General features: G+C 41.2%; 1 protein-coding gene across 3 annotated transcripts; it reads right to left on the reverse strand.

Moving 5' to 3' along the window:
- Nucleotides 1-6,012: 6,012 nt before the first annotated feature.
- Nucleotides 6,013-11,206, reverse strand: TMEM177 (transmembrane protein 177). Of its 3 annotated transcripts, none has more exons than XM_062607148.1 (2): nucleotides 10,773-11,206; nucleotides 6,013-8,274 (listed from the first exon to the last, which is right to left on the reverse strand). In XM_062607148.1, exon 2 carries the CDS (start codon nucleotides 8,258-8,260, stop codon nucleotides 7,325-7,327), a length of 936 nt encoding a protein of 311 aa, XP_062463132.1. In that variant the 5' UTR covers nucleotides 8,261-8,274; nucleotides 10,773-11,206; the 3' UTR covers nucleotides 6,013-7,324. The 3 variants fall into 3 exon arrangements, with proteins under 3 accessions (XP_062463132.1, XP_062463134.1, XP_062463131.1); XM_062607150.1 differs by lacking the exon at nucleotides 10,773-11,206 and adding an exon at nucleotides 9,406-9,857; XM_062607147.1 differs by lacking the exon at nucleotides 10,773-11,206 and adding an exon at nucleotides 9,227-9,857.
- Between the last annotated feature and the right edge of the window lie 8,658 nt (nucleotides 11,207-19,864).

Here is a 19,864-nt window from a genome sequence, read left to right on the forward strand (position 1 = left end):
GAACTGTCTGTTTGGACATGTGTCCTGGGTTGAACACACTTGGTTTGATTTTCTTCTGCTCACTGTATAAGAGATCTGGTCACCATATGACTCTAGAAGAAAAGGTACCTTTTTTGATCCTATCTACTGTGAGGTTTCAGCCCAATTTTTTTTTTCTTTAATATTCACTGAAAGCAATCCCAAATATGTAGAAAATCCCAATTACTCTAATTCTTACTCTGTTCTTAGACTGAAAGTTTTGCATTTTCATGTCTCTACATATACAGTTCAGCTGCTGGAAAGTTAGAAAAAAAATTGAAATGAATGACTTTAATTTGCAACACAAATTATGTTCCAGCCAGGAAAGTAAGAAAAGAACTTCTGCCTTTGCACCTGCTTCATAGGTGTAAAGTCAACATATATATATATTAAGCTTTCATCTAGCCACCTGCAACTATGCCATAGCTGTCTTCACATATGATACAAGTGAACACTATTGAGATCTGTAAATTGTAATTGCAAAAAAAAACACCTGGATTTATAACCTCCATAAAATGATAGATTCAGCATTTCCTTTTATAAGGTGCTGCCACACTTAATGAAAACCTAATCAAGAAAAGGTTTGTCTTGTTCCTGATTTGGCTTTTTCAATATTGACTATTGTATCTTTAGATTAAGCATAAGAACATGGAAGCAGAAGGGAAAGAAGTGTTAGGGGATAAAATCAATTCTCCAAATTGCTTAAAAGAATGTATGAAATGTAACCTTTGGGATCACTGGCTTCTATTTTCCTATGGCAACATCTAACCATCACATGCATATAATGAATGTTTGAACATTAAGAATTTATGTGTGGTGCCTTAGATGAGAATAATTCTCAACTACTATTAATGAGGAATTATAAAACACACTTCAAGTTTTATGCCTAACTTACATGAAGTTTCCAAAAACCATAAATACATCTGTCTATGGGTATCTATGGAGAATTGTGTAACATGCTTTTGTAATGTAGTCACTGAGGCGGTAGAACTCATTCCTTGTGAGAAAAGATCTCACAAAGGAAAGCTTTCTATAGAGGAATTCTTTCCTGCTCTCTTTTCTGAAACATACAGATGCCTGTAGTCAGAAAAGGCAGAACACACCCTATCCCCCCTCCCCCCAGTTACTATACAGCGTTTCCCTGTATAGTAATTGAATTTTTGAGTATAGCTTTGCAATAGGAAAGCAGATGATAGTTTTATCTTTATTTCCACATTTACTATCTTCTTATAGTTACAGTGGAGTAATTTATTAGTTTCCACTTCTGGAAATTACACTTCTGTTTTTTATATCACAAATTATAGCTTCAGTCTCAGCTGATTCATGTTGATACCGAATGTTGTATTTGTGATAACAGAACCGCACAAAATTCCGTTTTCTCTGGCTGGAAATAAGTAATAGCTTGGGCTTTGTGGACCATCATACTTAGTAGAGCCAGCATAGTATTGATCTGTTACATGTTGCTTAGTGGAAGTTGGAGAAGGAACCATCACATTCAGTTCTCAACTCCTTTAAATAAGGGGATACTCCACTGAAACCTCTGGTGGCTGTGCAGTAACTGTGTCCAGTCCAAGGGAGCATGAAGGAGGAATCGGTGTGGGTAAGGGAACTGAAGCAGAAACTTTTGACTGGGACGCATGTGTTACCTGCAGTACCTGGAATCTGGCTACACACAAGGAACTGGGTTTTGATGGAAAAGGTGAATACTTGAAAGATGCACTGAGCAGACTTATTTTTACTGTAGTTGACACAGTCATGAAGATGCTACTCAAGATGGCTAAGGATTTGTGCATAATGTCAGGACTGCAAAGCGTAGCTCTATTAAAGGGATAACCTAGAGATCAGTGCAATTGGTTACAGAATTCTATTGCAATTCTTGTGTAATACACAGCTTTCTAACAACATCAAGAGTTGCATAGCAAGGGGAAAGGAAAAGGGACAGAGAATGAAGAAACAACATTCCCACTGGAAAATTACTTCAGCAAGTGACAGAAACAAAGCTACCAAAAGTCAGCAGGTCTGCACTAAACCACTGGACAGTTACTAAAGAAGAGCTGTTGGGATACTGCATACTCTTTCTAAATGTTCCCTCTGAAAGAACTGCTGGAACCTGAAATTGGACTCATAATGTCTTATGTTTTATAAATACTATTAGTCATCCTAATGAGATTTGCTGTTTTGCAAGACATCTACAGCAGAAGCAGCTTGGCCACACACGAAGGAGGATGCTGCCTCACCTGTTACTCATTTATATTGAAAGAAACTGTTAACACCCTGACCACATTAACACAGTAATGCTACTGCAGACCGAAGTAGCTACTAACTATGTGTAACAAGACCAGGACACAAAGGGGTCCCAAATTCAAGATGATGGAAGCTCAACCCTTGGTAAAAAAAAAAAAAAACTAAGCAAACAAACAAACAAAAATCCCACCATAAATATTCTCTAGGGAGCATGATGTGGGGGATAATTCTGTTTTCACAACTTAGGCGAAGTATGCTCAATTATAGCCATATACAAGAAGCTCATTGTTACACTAAGAGGCAGAGGTCACATTATAGTAAGTACTGCACAAGCACATAGTACCACAAATGGTTCCTGAAGTAAGGAGTACAAGAAGACTAAGGTGGGGCAAAATAAACATAGACCTGGTTTGACTGTGTTTTCTAAAGAGCATTTTTGGACACAAACTGAGTTTTTTAGAGCACCATTTCTCTCAAGATTGGAGACCGGGATACATCATGGCAAACTTTGTCTGACTGAGAAAAGCCAGAGCTCCCAACTGCAAAGACATTTCAGTGTTCATTTCTGGCTATGAAGTCTTAGTTTTGCTTGTCCAAAATACAGCTTTTTTTTTCTATATCCGAAAGACTGATTTCTAGCCAAATTTTAGTAATTTTTTCCACTTTACAGGTTTGGCACTTTGAGCAGCTTGAACATATTTGCTTCAACTAAACAAATTGATATATTCTCAGTGAAAAAGAAGCCCAGCAAAACATCCACAAGCCATTTTTCAGCTCTTTCAGACTTAGCTTGTCTAACATACCAGTTCTGAGATAATAATTACATTGTTTTCCTGTTCTTAAGTCTCGTTTTGTTAACAACCAAATTCAGCTTCTCTGATGCCTGACAGTGTTCTCCTTATTCTGAGATCTTAATTATGTCTTTCTACATTAGCATTCCTCTGCTTACCAGCATATTCTGCCAGCTGAATGAAACCAAGGAGGAACTGGATGCATGGATGGCAGGTTGTCTGCAACTTAATCATTTTTATATTAATGTAAGCACAGCTGCTATATGAGGCTTTAATGAAGACGAGCAGATAGAAGTTGCAGGATATGGCCCACATACTTGTCTCAGTGTCTGCAGCTTGCTAGGAATTGTATTTCCACACAGTGGAGATGCCTACAGTCGTTTTAATCATGCCCACAATGGCTGATACAGTAGTCACACTCTGGGATGGATTCTCTACATTTGTTCCTTTAATGAAACCTGCCTGTGATTCAGTGATGATGATTTGACTCATACATTTTAATTCACTCCTACCCAAGCCACACTTTGTCACAGTGGTTGCTTCACAACTGCTGTAGCCAAGGGCAAAATGACAGCAGCTGGCTTGGCTTCCAGCATCACCTCTCCCAAGACCACCAGCTTACTCTGTAGGGCAACAGGCTTCATAGTTGGCTCTCTCACCATCTTATCTGTCAGATTCTAGAAACCATTGCAGCATGAAAAGGGGTGATAACAGTACTCTACCAATAATAAAAAGTGCTGTTTTCTAAAGGACAACTACACTTCAACTAAAGCCCTTGTGGCAATACCAAGGGGGACATTCTTTACCCACATGACATCTGAGTGGCAATTTCTCTCTTGGAAGCCACCTCTGAAGCTCCTTCCGGTAAACTGCAAGAGCAGCCAGATACCTATAGCAGCTGATTCAGAAATTAAATCAGATGATTTCTACGATTTATTTGTCCTCAAGAAGACTGTCTAGCTCTCATTCTTGCTCTACTTCTGACTGTTGTATGCTTTTGACCATTAAACAAGCTGAAGGCATTTCTGTGACAAGAAACCACAATTGTCAGGATAGGGGAAGAAATGTGAGCCAGACCCTACACTTGTTGCAAGTCAGTGGGAGCTCTGAGCAAAGCACCTAGGCAGCTTTCATCTCTTCCAGTATTATCCACTAAAGCTTTATGTAACAACAAGCATTACATTTATATACAAATTTACAAATTTAGTTACAAGGATAACATAAACAAACCAGTTGAGGAAATTTCTCTTTAAAGTAAGATTGTGTATAAATTAAAACTGGCAACTCGTTTTGGTTATTTGCTACTCATACTTCATCCCTTAATCACTTTACCAGTTTCATTTTTGTGCACAACACCCATTTTTATGAGTTAGTCATTCACACCGTCACTTTTACAGTTTCTTGGCTGAGACCTCTTATATCCACATCTTCTAGCAACTCCCATTGCTTAACATTTTCTGTTGCTTTTCTACACAAAAAATTGTATGAAGTCAGCCTCATCTGAGCAGTGCAAGAGAAGCCACTTATTACTAATACAAGTTTTCTTCTCAGAGTTTTAGCTTTAGAGCTGAGGGAGACTGTAAGGCTGTCCACTGACACTATTTACAAACTGATTTACTTGGGCTCTTCTGGGCCATGGCATGAACTTGTTTTTCCACATAAGACTGTTCTTAGCATGGAAGAGCATGACATTTTCACCTTTAATTCTGGGGTGCTCTCTATTGTACCTTCAAAACTAGACCATTTCTATGACCAGTACAGGGAATTCCTAATTTTATTTCAATGGGAGCTCCAGAAGAACATTTGCAATGTTAGAACCCAGCATGAGTATTCTTGTGGCCATATATTTGAGTTCTGCTATTACTTAGCAAATAGCATGGTGATCTTGCAACCAGCAATTAAGTGGCAACGCATACACGATACAAAGCTTTTACAGGACAACCCATATGTTCCCACAGTTCAGGGAAACCTTAATTAGCAGTTGCGATTTCAACTGCAATTTCCCTTATATTGACAGTACTATGCTTCCAGATTACACAGACGGCAACAGAACAGGAGCGTGACTATATAGAGATGGAGGTGCATAAGCCCGTGGCAAGAACATCTCTTTGGAAGGCAAGGGTATGTGACTTCATACTAGTCAGCCCACCCTTATTGACACCAGCATACCACAGCAAGTTCAAATAAGGGTAAGCCAGACATGGCATTTAGAGATACGTGGAACTTCATGGAGAATCCCACTGTAAGAGTAAAGCAAGTGCACAAATGCAAAACGCATTAGCATCATTGGTACTTTACAACCTGAGAATGTTAAATAACAGTACTAGCTGCAGGCACCTTGATGAAAAGCAACAATAAGGAGTGGTGAGAAGCAAGCAGATTAATTTTATTTTGTTTAAACTCCTATTTGTCGTAAATCTCAAAGAATGCCTGTTTCCTCTCTGCACTCCCTATGTAATAGCAGCTCCTTCAACCACATAAAACAAGTGGGCCAAATTCTTTCTGAGAACATTTAATGGAGTTTAGACTTGTCTGAAGGAGTAACATTAGGATGAATTGAACTCACAGGCTATATAAAACAGGAGTTGTTATTCCAGTCTTGAGCCACTACATCACTCAACAAAAAAACCCCTCTATCTTCACCAGTAATATTGGATTTACATGGAAGAGAAGTCAAACAAAATTAGCCTGAAGCTGTGACAGCTCCCTGCCTAAAGGAAAAGTCTCCCTTTATTCTATACAGGCTAGGAGATTTTGCCAAACTTCTTCATGAAAGTCACAAGAACAATAAGCTTATACCCTACAGCCAGAAAGTACCTAAGATTCATCTCATCACTTCACAATTCAAGGACAACTGTAAGTGACAGGCTGTGGTCCAGAAAACCACGACATGGATTACTGCAGCAGAAACCCAAACATCTTATGTATATGGTTTCAGCAATATAAAGCAACACCAGAGTTTGAGCAGCCAGTACATCAACTTTATTCAATGAGAAAACAGAACTTAGTAGTGCTTTGAGCAAACACAGGCATGACAGTTATTATTGTAGCAGATGAATAAAGGACAAAACCAGGGCAGATAGGACACTCAGCACAACTGTGACTAAGGTACAAAGTAACAGAACTTTCCTGTAAGAATGACAACAGAGATGAGGAGAACTGCCGTGATGTCACCAGGGAGGAACAATAGAAAAGAGGGCTGCAATATAAAAGACAGAACTATGAAGTTTGACAACTATCACCTTGGAAACCACATAAAAGCTTCAAGGTGAGGCTATAGCAGAAAGTTTACTGCCATGCACTAAAAGACCTTTCCAGAAGATTAGTAATCCTGGACAAAGCTTGGTTCTGGCAGACAAAACCTTAGGCTAGTCTGAAAAAGGAGAATGATCTCCTTTGGCAACTCTCCATCACAGACCTTACCAGATTCTGCAACAAATGCCAGACTTACACCTGGGCTTCTTTGACATAAAAGGTGGCATACATCTATATGGCTTTTTAAATTAAACAAAATCTGTACCAAAGCAAACAAGAAACCCTCTCCTGACCATGCTTATCCCACTTGAGAGAAAACAACCAACCCACGACAGTCACGTTACGTAGTACCACTGCTCGGAAACATTCAAGATAACTACTGCAGTCACCAGGCCATGTAGAGAGCAGACCTATTTAAGCAAAATAATACAGATGCTGGTAATAACCTAGCTGTATTAGTATGAACTGTAAGTTCATACTGTAAGTTCAGTGTAAATAGAGTGCTCTACTGAAGAATGGTGACTGCAGCATAAGAATTGACATGGTGCAAACAACTTACACAGAACAGAAACACTATGTCTTGGTATTTATGCAACAGCACAATACAGACTGTCCAGTTTTTTAATCATCTTTGGGTTGTTCTACAAAAAGTAACAGCAAACTTACATACAAACACCCTGGTTAAACAATAATGCTCCCAAAACTCCCTGTCTCACTTCATCCTTTAAATTTTTCAGACTGCACTGACAGCAGAACTTCCAGATCGGTGTTCGAGAAGCTTCCCTCCTCTGTGGTCTTGTGATTTGAGATGCACACAGCACAGAGCACTTTTGAAGCGAGTCTTTAATATTTTAAGAGAGAATTCTTTATTCACAGAATGTGCAACAACTCGTTCGAGCTATATGCAAAAATAAACCCTGAAATTCTAATCATGAAGATACAGGGGGAAAAAAAAAGGCAGCACAGCAGTGTTCCAAGAGAATACACAATTCACAACTTTAAAATTCAAGCACTCCCTATGCCTGGAGCTCTCTTAAAATATTAACAATCAAATCTCTTCGGTAAGTGTACGGGGTATACTTTATTCTGAACCAGTGCCTTGGGAACAGGTTACCACTTGGGGCATAAATTTTCATCCCTTGTTTGCCCATCAGACCACGAAAGATCCTGTTGCGGGACAGGATTTTATCATAGAATTCAACCCCACCTCTGGCGTAGTCTTTGGAAACAGTAGCTGCCCTTCTGTCAGCCTTGCAGTCTAGGTGATAGGTCACAGCGTCGTAAGAAACGTAATAGCACATCAGTCCAGCAGCCGCAGTTATGAGGTTACAGATGCCACGAAGTATCACGGGGCCAGAAGAAAAACCCAGAAGTAGCTTTATAGCTCTCCCACAGAAAAATGTACCAGCTAAGCAAGTTGGAGCCACGGCTGCACTTGCTAAAGGGCTGCTGTTCTGCAAATACATAACTTCTCTGGCAAGGGCAAACTTCTGAGCTTCAAGAGAAAACGTCAGAGCTTCCTTCAAAGCAACTCCTTCATTGCTCTCCCAGTCTACTTCCTTGCCACTGATCACAACAACATGGTTGACTATTCCTTTTTTATTCTCAGCTGTGCTTTCAAAGTTAGGCGGGATGCCCACCAAAGAGCCTGCAGGGAACCAGGGGATTCCAGCACTCACAGGGTGGAAGCCAGAAGCTGCAAAGGCTCGATACGAGTCAGCAGACTTCACACCAGTATCTTGAAGGACATCCTGAAAGACACCACAGAGCCTCTGTGAAAGCTCAGCTGGCTGCCCCTCTGACCAGCACTCATGCAACAGTTTGAACGTCTGATCAGGGAACACATGATAGGAAAGGTTAGCACCAAACAGTCCCATGCATGAAACGGCCAACAAAGTGATCCTGCGCTTCTTTAACCACACAGATGCCTTCTGCAGGAACCGCACTGCCATAGTCAAATCCTAACCTGTTTGTAACATAAAATCAGGAATTAAAGTGTGCATAAATGGGTCTCATCTCTCTAGCATTAAAAAAAAAAAAAAAGAGGCCAAAAATAATGAGAAGCAGAGCACAGTAACAGAAGAAACATCCTCTCTTTTACTTTAACAAAACACAAAACACCTTTACAGAGAAAGTGAAGCTCATTAATTTCTGAGCCTTGGAACATAGGACAATTGATACAAAGAATTAATTTCTCCCACTCCTCCAGTAAATCAATTCAGTGCAATAAAGACAACAATAAAGCCACCATACCTTCTCCTTCCCCCAGCAATCAATGTGCATTCTGTATTTACCCAACATACTTGCCTCGTCTTTGCAAGCACAGTCCTACTGTTGCACTCCACTACAAAGACTACAGATATTAAAGCCAGAAACAGCCAATAATTAATCTACACTAACCTCCTCTACAGTACAGTTCAAAAATTTTAATCAGTAGCATCAACACTAAGTTTAGTTACTTAAGCTTAACTACAAATACCAAAAGAGGATCACATTTTGATTTGAACATTTCAGGAGGCAGAATTTTCATTCAGTTTGTTTTAATGGATAGTCAACTCACTATTAAAAAACCCTGAAACAACAACCCCCCCAAACTCCATCACAAACACAAGCACACACCCCTCCCAAAACCAGTATGTGCTTTTTGTAGATTTTTGGGGGGGTTGGTGGGTTTGGGGTTTTTGCTTGTTTTTCCAGATTTCAACTTCCAGGCAGAGGCTGTAGCTTACTCAGCAAAAAGCTATTTTCAGAAAGCAGCATGCTTTCAGTTGCTACTTTTAAAATTTTGTCTCTGAAATAATTTCTCTGACAAATAATATGTGCAACCCAGAGCATAAACCGGAACAGAAATTGTTTCAGGGCAGACAACTTGGTTGTGACTCTTTAAATAAGCAGATAAAATTAAAATTCTCCCAAACCTGCCAACTCCTTCAGTTCAAGAGTCCTGCTTCCCTTGGGGAGTATAAGTTCCTTTTATGGTCCAAGCCACATGATGTGCTCTGCTCAGGAAAGCTCCCCTCGCTTACAAAATTCCATTGGCTACAGAATTGTCCCCTGGAATAATGCTACTATACATAGATAAAAGTGAACTAGGCACCTAAATCCAACAGACATCAGGGAAAATTGGATGCCCCTGTTTCCATTTGCATCTTGTAACGTCTGTTCTTGCAGGGCTTTAACACATGAGCTTCAGAGAATCTTGGTGCAGCTGCTGAAGACATTAGTATTTCCAGCTGTCCTGACAGGAAGCTGAGGTGGCAGAAGAAAACTATGCTTTGATAAAACAACCAGTGTCTTAGTGTAGAGCATTATCAAAGGTGGGTTTCAGCTATGCTGCTGGGCTTTGTACGCAGCAGCTGAAACACAGACATATGTTGTCTTCTTCCACTCACGCTGAACAAGAACATCCCACAGAGGCAGAGAGTGGACAACTGGGGGCTGTAACATCATAAAACAGCACTGCATGACATGCCAGGACACACCAGCCATGATCAACAGCAAATGAGTATTAACCACAGGGAAACAAAAAGAGATTAAATTAAAGGCAGTGTTTTACTAGGGGAAGAATAATCTTGTTTAATGTTTATACTGCACTGCACACATACTGAGTGCTTAAGAAAAACAATGATGCACGTAAGTATACAATAATTTAATATGTATTTCTAAGTGTAATAAGTGGTGTATTCTTGCATTCTGCTAAAGACTGGAGGCGGTGATTTGTTTGACAAAACTGTTTAAGAAAAATATGCTAAAGAGCCAAGAGGTTGGATGAAACCCAATTATGGGAGAAAACTTCCTTAATAATAGAGCTAAAACCCAGCAAATGGTAATAGTAAGCCCAAATGCCCTCTTTGTAGTTAACAATCTCAGCAAATCTGGTAGTCTAGACCTGCTTGAAAAGGTCACGCCATTTACAGTGGGGAGGCCAGCACTTGTAAAGAGATGATTATATGAAGCCTATCACTTGATCCACACGTGAAGGTGAGCTCATGTTAGAGAAAACCCGCTCATTTGGGCTGCCTAACAGATCTTTTGAAGATTAGGAACACTGCAAGGAGAAAATTCAGCCTTCATGTTATGCCCACACCAGCACCGGGAAGGACAGACCATGTGAAAACTAGTCTATACTCCCTTTCTACATGACCAAATGGTGCTTGCCAAGCCCATGGAATGTTGAGTACTCCTCCTGGTCAGGGACCTGGGATGCCAGGAAGCACACCTGAACAGGCAGCCAGCTGACGGGTGAACCACAGGAAGGCTGGGCAGGAAGCACTGTTCTTATCTACAGACTTCTCCTGAACAGCCAGAACAGACCCCTCACAACCCAGGCTATGTTCTTGACTGGATTATGCCCAACAGTCCTGCCACACGCCTAATGCAAGAATAAGCAGGAAATGCCAGCAGTATTCATTTTCTCATGATAGTCAATACTCATGAAAGTAACATGAAAATTGCCCTTAATACCTTTTAGCATTTGTGCTTTCAAATCTTCCCCTAGGGCGAGCACAGACTCTCAGCTCCTGCAGATAATCCCGCTGCTGCCCTAACTGCATATGGCATCTTTATTTTTATCCATAAACTTTGCACAATTTATGTGTAACAAGGCAACCAGAAGCTACAAGGCAATTTCCAGACCATATCCTGCAAACGTAACCACTAGCTCTCATAAAGCCACAACGTTTATAAGGTGGTCTCCCCCAAATGATGAAATATTATTTGCTTGTGGTGTTATAGGTACTTGCTGTCACTTCAGTCTGGGAATTTTAATAGCTAACGTTCAAAACAAGTAAATGTAAGCGTTCGAATAAATTTATTTTCTAACTGCATACAGATGAGGCAAAAGGGAAAGCCCAACTTACAACATTACCAGTCAGGAAGTAGGGTGAGGGCCGGACCCGTTCCAGGCCTCAGGATTTCAAGGCTCAGCGAAAAATAAAAATTTGGGGGGGGGGGGGGGGGGGTTTACACGACTCCCACGCTGTCCCCGGGACCAGGCCGCGGGGTAGGCGTTCCCTGTCCTGTCCTTCCCTTCCCTGTCCTTCCCTCCCGCTTTCACCCCTCCATGCCGGGGGCGCCGAAGGTCTGTGGCGCCTCGCCCCAGGCCGGCCTCTCGTCCTCCTACTTCTCCCACCTCCCCTATCTGCACCTACCGAGGATCCCCGCGGAGCTCCGCGGGCTGGCAGCCTCCCAGCTGCCGTGCGGCGGGCGGAAGGAGCAGGGGAAGGGGCGGGCTGTGGCGCCATGCCGAGGCGGTGAGTATTGAGGTTGGGTGCCCCTAAGCGGGGCGATGCGATTATCGGCCTGTCAGGGCTTGAACCCACCAGAGTGAGCAGTGGCCTCGAACAAACCAGCGGGAGAGCTTTCCTTCCCTTCGGGAGGTCCGACCCGCTGCGCTGCCTGGAGCCGAGGAGCAAGGCCGAGGGGTGCTCCCCTAGGGGCACCGGAGCAGCAGCTGCGGCCCGGGGAAGGGGCTGTCTCCCAGGGTCATAAATCCATCCTGTGTCCTTGTGTTTCGTGCTGTAACCCCCTGTGTTTTTCCTGCAGAATACCTCACATATGTATTAGCAACACAGCCCTCCCACTGCAGCACAGGGATGCTCACTGGGAAGGCAGTAAGTGGCATGACTAGCATCCATCACAGAGTGTTTCTTTTCTCTGCCATCTCTAATAAGAAAATAACACACGCAGGGGTTTTTGTTTGCTTTAGAGTTACGATATGCTGGAAGCAGAAGATGGCCTGTGTAGTTTCTCAGTAATCCTGCATGGATTTGTTCCACAGCTTGGGTGCTCTAGGGAAGCTCTGCCCTTCGCTTGGCAGCCCTGGTTTGCTCTATAGGGCAGCGTCCTTTGGCTAGCACTGGCCTCCGGGGGCGTGACTCTGATCAGAGTCCAGCCTTGCCGCTAGGTTGTGCAGCCCTTGCAAAACAAGGTCAGAGAACAGTTTCTGGCCAGTTTAGGGTTTTGTTTGGATAGTGGATAGTAGAAGATCAGTTTTGCCTCATCTATAGGAGAGGCATGTATTGATGCTCAATGGTTGTTTTAAAACATCCCTTCACACCAGGCAGTCATGAGGTATCATTTTTTCACAATAAGTAGAAATAATGCTTTGTAATGGGTTGAGAAACAGCAGAATGGAAATAAAAGCAAGCCATGGTTATTATTTACTTAGATTAATTTGACAGATCTATATTTTTCTTCATAGCAGCCCCTGATTGCAGCCCCTCTTCATAGAAACCGTGACTGAGGCATTTCTTTCCAATAAAGGTTCAGCTCCTAGAAGTTTTGGCCTGAGATATGCTTTCACATGAAAGGATTAAGATTGCAAACTGAATTCTTAGTTTTTGTTCAAATTCAGATATTCCTCCAGGATTTATGTGGACGTGTCCTAGGGAGATAGCTAGGGAGATATTCACCTTAACCTTTTCCTACTAGATGATCTGTATTTTAGAAATGCTAGTGCTAAGCAGGCCTGGATAGGCATAGCCAAGCACCCCTCCATGTTGTGAGCAGAGGCTGATAATGACAGCCTTGGTTTTAACTTCCAGTAACGAAGTGTTAATTGCTAAGAAAACACACTCCCTCATGAGAGGGCACAGTTCTGCCCTTATGTTGTGGTTTTATGCAAAAGGCAAGGCAGATGAATGGTTTGCTGCCACCCAAAGGGAGAAGTCAGAGGAAAGATACCACCTTCCTCACCTCTCTCTTCCTCTGAACCACTTTTTGCCATATCTGGCATCCCTCAGTCCCTCTTGTGCTGCTTTTAACTCATTATCAGCAGAAAACATAGAAAATTATCTCTTTTTCCATCAGATTAGTAAACTGAATGGGATCACTGGAAAGTCTGAAAAGTGCCAGAGCTGTAAAAGGAGAGGAGACCTTCATCTCCACTTTATAACAGCTGAGAGCTGTTATAGCCATGGGTCTGCAGCCTCATCATGTAGCTTTATCATTTGCAAAAACTTACCATTTGTAAGTTGGCATTGATATTTGTACTTCATGCAGATGTACAAGGAAAAAGTGCATGCGGGGGACAGTGGACAAGTGGAGACCAGACTCCTTAAAACCAAACCACAATGTATGATGGTACATTCTGAAAGTCTGAGAGTCACTGGGGCTTACCTGGTGAATATGGAGGGACAGTGGGATGGGTTTGTTCAGCCTGACTTTCTGAAAGGTGCTTCTTCTTTCTGTAGGAGCTAGAGATGTCTAAAAACTGATGGCTCCTTACATAAAAACTCAAGAGCCCAACACAGTATTGCATTTGCACTGTGGTTTCTCTTAAGAGCTTTGTAATAAATATGATTGTGAAAAGTAGAAATCACAAGTTTACTAACTGACATGTTGACATGATTCTGGTTTCAAAAGATAGCTGTTATAATAAGGAAGGTGAAAGAAGACTGAATTGCACTCTATTTCTGTTGCATAAGCACACCGTTGTTATAGTCGGGGATCAAGGGATATAGACCACTTTTAAATTAGCCTGCTAGGTGGTGCTGTAGGACATGCTCTAAGTTACCAATTCAAAAAGATATTGCAGCTCGGTCTGATGTTTTACTAGAAGACGTATAGATGTCTACCATCACCTGCCTCTCAAACTTACCATTTTATACATAAATTCTTTTTGCTAATTTAGCAAAAACGTTGATTTTTAAGTGCAGAACCGAAAGTCATTGACTTCTCAATGATTTGTGTTGTCTCACAGTGTATTTTGCTTATGTGATCTCCAAAGTAAATGTGGTCACAGTCAGTGAGTATTCACCAATCTGAGATACATGCATTTCTTCTCCAAACCCCTTCTTCATCTGTGGAGTCCATTTATCTGCCCTTTTATGCAAGTTCAGGGGTAATCCAGCCTCCAGACATAAGCTTCAATGGAGGGTAGCATGAAAAGCCTTGCAATTCTGGCCCAAGTTTATGCAATATTGCATGTCCCAAATGTTTCTCCATGTAGTTCAGTTTTTGCAGGTGTCAGGTGGAAAAGACACTGCAGGATTCTGAGACTAGATAAATGCACTGTGTGAGTCTATGACCATAGAGTAACATTGATAGCAGGAAGAGAGAGATTATAAAGTCTTAAGGACAAGGATCTTCTGCTAATTATCTATGGAAGCAATCATGAAAACAAGGGAATGGATACTGTAGATATTAAGGGTTTCTACAAGAGTGTGTCAAATTAAGGATGTGAAGACAGCAAAGAAATTTGACGAATAACAGAAGAAATACTAGAGTCTGAAAAAAAGAAAAACCCTGAAGTGAGATATGTTGGTAGATCTGGGAAAAGTCTTGTTGTGAAGGAGGGCCATGACATGTCAGCCTGGTTTCTGGTGCAGGTGCCTGGGCCACTCTTCGGTGTTGCTGAGCATAGTGCTTCAGTAATGAGTGGCAAGCACATGGAGGAGCAGTGCAAGGCTCTTAAGCAAAACATACACTTAGAAAGTACCTGTATTGAGGTGACTCACAATGTGCTGGAAGTACTTCAAACACAGCAGAATGCTACAGACACTGCACTGAAAACTGATGTATTAAGTGACCATTAAGGTTCTTCTCAGGTGTAGAGGGGTCAAGCCTGTTCATACTTAGGTGATAATCATAGTGCCTTGAAGGGAAAGGAAAGCTGGTGGCAAAATGGCTTTCTAGCCTGTTACTTTGAGCAAGTTACACATTTACATATTGCAGATAATAGCAAAGTGACCACGGGATTGGAGTGTACAGTATTAAGCAAAAGCACAAAGGTGCAGCTATTGAGATCTCACCAGTTTCAGTTGTTGAGAGGGGAACATATTGGCCAATATTGCCAGTGTTTCTTTGCATGTCCTGTTCCCATTGCTCATCCCACAGTTCCACCCCACATGGAGCATTCATGTCATGCAGTGGGATGCAACTGCAACTTTTGTCTGTACTCTAGGATTTTGCTATGGGCTCAGGTAGCACAGGTTAGAATCATGTTTTCCCTTGTGTTAAGGTTTGGCTGGAATGGCAAAGCTCTGCTAGTCTTAATGCTGATTACCAAAGCCATGTGTAAAAAGTAGCAGGACAAAAAGTTTCCTGTCTCCTTGTTAAGCTTTTTCTGTAGGAAAAAAAATAAATAAAAGAATTATTTATTCCCAACTATTCATCTTATTCCTGGGGTAAGTATGTGTTCTTAAAGATAAATACAATACTTTGTGCTGTCCTCCCTCAAGAGGCATGATACGTAGACAAATATGGTAAAGGATGGGTGTTCAGGAGCACATCTGTAGGAACAGAAAAGGGAATTCTATTTCTGGTCTCAAAATCATCAAATCCCAGTATTCAAGGAGTAAAAAGATGCCAATTATGTTGTTGGGTTTGACAGGTATATAGATCAAAGCAATCAAAGTAAACCAAAGAGTCTTTAGAGGAGATGAGGAGATACTTTCTTCCCTCTGTTCCACAGTTTAGAATTGGTCAGGGATCAAAAGCTAGTCTTTTAGAAGGCAGCAAAGAGGCTGTGAGGCATTTGGCTGGCTACATGACTCTCTGAAACTGACTTCTGTTTCTACTCAGATACCCTTTGCATTACATTATGAAACATTCCTTTGCTGGTGCAGATCTGCTCATGGTTCAGGGAGGCTCTTTATGATGGCAGATATGGGAAAGGGAAAATATGCAGGTGATCATGGTTTTATCACTTTACTATTGCATTTTTAGATCTCAACACTAATTGTACAAGCTCCTTCAGTTCTAGCTGGATGTACTAGAAGTTAAAGCTTGAGTGTCCTGTGGAGTAGAAGAGAAAAATCCTCTCAAACAGGACTTCTCAAGTATATTCATTAAAACATTGCTGATCTGAATGTACTTTGCAATCTGTGCTGAGGCTGACAGACATGTATCCAGGTTAACATGGATACTGGTGGAAAATCTGATACCAGCAGCAGAGAGCTGAGAAGCAAAACCACTAACAGATTCTGGGCAAATCAGTTCATGCTGAACTCTATGATTCTGCAAGTAGTCTACTGCTATTTAAAACAACTTCAGGTCTATCTGCATTGTGCAGACAGACCCTATACCATATTGCATTTTAAACTGTGTTAAGGTCTAGCTGTATTACAGACATCATTGTGATGCCATTTGGCAAAACCAGAGCAAAGCTCACAAACTTAAGTTCATTGTCTAGCCTGGGGTTTCTTGCAAGTGCATAGAAAACCAAACTTGTAACCTGGACAGCTGTCAATTGTCTACAACCAATATAGTCTTTATTTTCAATAGCTCTGGTCCTGCAATTAGCTAGCTGTAGTTAAAGGAAGGTAGCTATAGTAAAATGTCACGTTTTCCTCATAGAGCTAATTAGCGATATTTCCCTTCAGAATTGGAAGCAGTAAGTCTTGGGAAAAGAATGCTAATTATTAGAGGCAGGGCTATAATATTTAACAGGTTTAATCATACTGTCTAAGCTTTGTAAGTAATTTAATCATACTAAGCTCCTGATATCCTTACTGCAAAGGTAAGGATCATTGACAGCAAGCAGAAATTGGGGCTGTTTCACTGAGTCAGTCCACCTAGCTGACCACTGCTCCATGGTGGGAGTATTTTGCAAGCACTATGACCTTCCAAGACTCAGCGGAGATAAGGATGTATCTCCCCATATCATTAGTGGCTGTGGAAAGTACCAACCAAACGTAGGCTGTTCTGGTGGGAAAGTATCAGGGAGCACAGACTTTGTGGACCAGGTCTTTTGTTCCACAGTACAAAACAGAATCCAAACTTCAAAATGTTTATAACCCTCGTCCAGGGTCTAACCCTGGTAGACTTGGTCCTGGCCCTTGCTGGCAAGACAGGAAAACAGGGCACAACTGTATCCAGAGGATTTCTCTTTGGTGGAAATATCATGAAGAAGATTATTAAATATTCCATTTTATGCGTAGCCAGAATGATACATGGAACAAGACATACCTGGAAGAAGACAACATGAAGGTCCTAGGAATAACTATGTATGAAACAGGCAGTGTTCTGTCATAAACACTGAGAGTGTTTGTGCAAATGCAGTGCCCAAAGAACTGGAAATACGTGCTTTGCCTAAGAAAAGCAGAATGGTGGGTATGGTTAAATACTGGAGATGAAGTACAATTAATTTCTTTCACTTGTCCTAAACAGAGCATGGCTCTGTACATCAGACCTAGTACATGTCAGCTTTGCAGGTTGTAAAGCTGCAAAGAGAGTATCTAAAAATCAGGCAGGCATCTTTTTGATTTGCTGAACTTCTCATGCACTCAGGCTGATTTCTTAATCTTGACAGATCACAGCAAAAACTCCAAGAAGGTGGGCACAGTTACCTGTTACGGCTACATCTTGGTTATTGTTAAGGCTACCATGGTTATTTAACTTAGAATTTGTTGGCACCTACAGAGTCATTTAGAAACTGAAGTGCATGATTGATGCCTTCATAACATCGGTAAAGCATATGGACAAGTCTGGGGCCCCTTAGTTGTGCATGCTATGTAAGGATATGCAAGGATATGTCTCCTGCCTCTAGTAATTTAAACTCTAAAGATCAGATCATGCGAGGAGAGGCTAGGCAAAAGAAGTAAAGTCAAGGATGCTGTAATATTTTCAGTGAGGATTCTCTATTTCATGCATTTGAAGCCTATGAAAAGAGTACATGCTCCTGGCACAAGCACAGACTGCAGATCCCACCCTGCCTCAAGTCACCTGAAAAGACATCTCAGTTCTAGGGAAGAGGTATCAGCAGAAATAACTGGACTAAATGAAGAGGAAATGCAAGTTGAATCTTAAAGTAAGACCTATTTGGAATTTACTGAATTAATAGAAATCAAATAAGTTCAAACTTGCCTTATTCAGTGCTATAACCAAAGCTCAGATCGATGTATGTACTGACCAGGGAAAGAAGGCTCATGCTGATTAACAGTGAAAGATACATTCTGTTAATGCAGAAATAATTTTCTATCACCACTGGAAATCCAGCATTTTCTTTATGTTTTCCCACTGAGGGCCAGTTTTCCTGGTGCTTTGCTGGAGAGCTGGAGCCTCCCAGTCCCAACCTGTGGGGCTTCTATTTTAAAAATAAAATCTACCTAGCTACATTTTCCCCCCCCCACTCCCAAAGTGGCATCTAACTTTTTGTGACAGAAAATAATAGTTAAAATACTTAGGAAAAGGTCATCCTGAGAAGATGGGATCACATATAGGTGTAACCCACAGCTTTTTTTCTTGGGCAGCATGTTTAACTGGGGAAAAATAACAGCTTCTGTGTGGGAGCTGATCAAGTCTTACAAAGAGTATGTGAAGCAGAAAGCAGCCACAGTAAATAACAGCTGTTTTCTATAAGCCAATTGCTGAATCAGGTGAAATATGTCTGCTTTGACACAGTAGTACGTGTCCATGTGTAGGAGGGGAGGGATCTGATCCTATACTCTCTTCCTGTGTAAAAGCAAATGATGTTTGGCCACTGAACAGGCTGTTTCTATTGCAGCAGTCACTTAAAGATCTTAGAGTACTTTAAGAAACATTGAGCTGTTCTTCAGACTGTACTGATCTCAGAGTGGACATCTTGCAGGTTTACATGTGACTGAATCAACTTGTGTGGGCTGTTTCCTTGCAAATGAACTAGTTTTGAAGAGATACCCTCTTCAGTCAGAAGTCTAAAAAAAATCAGTACCATCCAAAGAGACTTATTCCTGCTTAAGCATGGAATGAGGAACAGACATGTTTCTTCATATGGTTTAGTAGTATCTCTTTATATAATTACTAGCTTTCCAGGTCAATAGGTTTTTCAGGATACTTGTTAAAATGAAATCTGGGTACCACAATATCAGGTTCATTTATACACCTACTGCCACTCCAATTATATGTTGCTGGTGATGTCCGATGAAGTTCACACTATATACAATTTCCTATACCTGACTTGAAGCATAAGCATTCCATCTGCAAAGGTGAGCTCTAAAGAAAGATACTGTGGGTACCTTTGAGAATAAGCATTGAAGACCTGTATAGCTGATACATCATCCAAAGATTAAGTTGCCTACTACAGTCACTCCAGAACAGACTTCTATGTCTTCATCTAAACACTGCCTAAAACTGCAATCATATTCCATGTCTGAATACTGAAAAGTGAAATACTATAGATTCAGCATGATTGGAAATGATAAAGCATGATCATTATATATAAAAATGACACTTCTGGATTCTTTCATATCCCCTGAATAACTTGACATGAGTAGAGGCTTCTATGAAATCCCCAAGACAAACTTCAAACCAGCCAGCATCCTGCAAAGGGGAATGTGTATGGGTTTACAGATAACAGTTTTGTTTCAGAGAGACTATTGTTTGTAACATAGTTTCCTCAAGAGGGTGTTATATCCTCTTCAAGTCTCCTCACAGGATATTAATTGAGCCCAAAAGAGAAACTGTTGTTTTTCTGTAACTAAAGGTAGTCTCCAAGGAATAAATCAAAACAGGGGGCTGAGAAGATCTTACCATCTGGACTATGGTAAGAATAACATACTAGATGTAGATGAACAAGTGTGAAATACCATGACAAAGACTGTGCAAGGCAGGGAACCTTGTGATTATTTAGACTG

This window comes from Pezoporus occidentalis, unplaced genomic scaffold (assembly GCF_034315485.1).
Source record: "Pezoporus occidentalis ecotype Australia unplaced genomic scaffold, CSIRO_AGI_Poc_V1 ctg12, whole genome shotgun sequence".
NCBI lineage: Eukaryota > Metazoa > Chordata > Aves > Psittaciformes > Psittacidae > Pezoporus > Pezoporus occidentalis.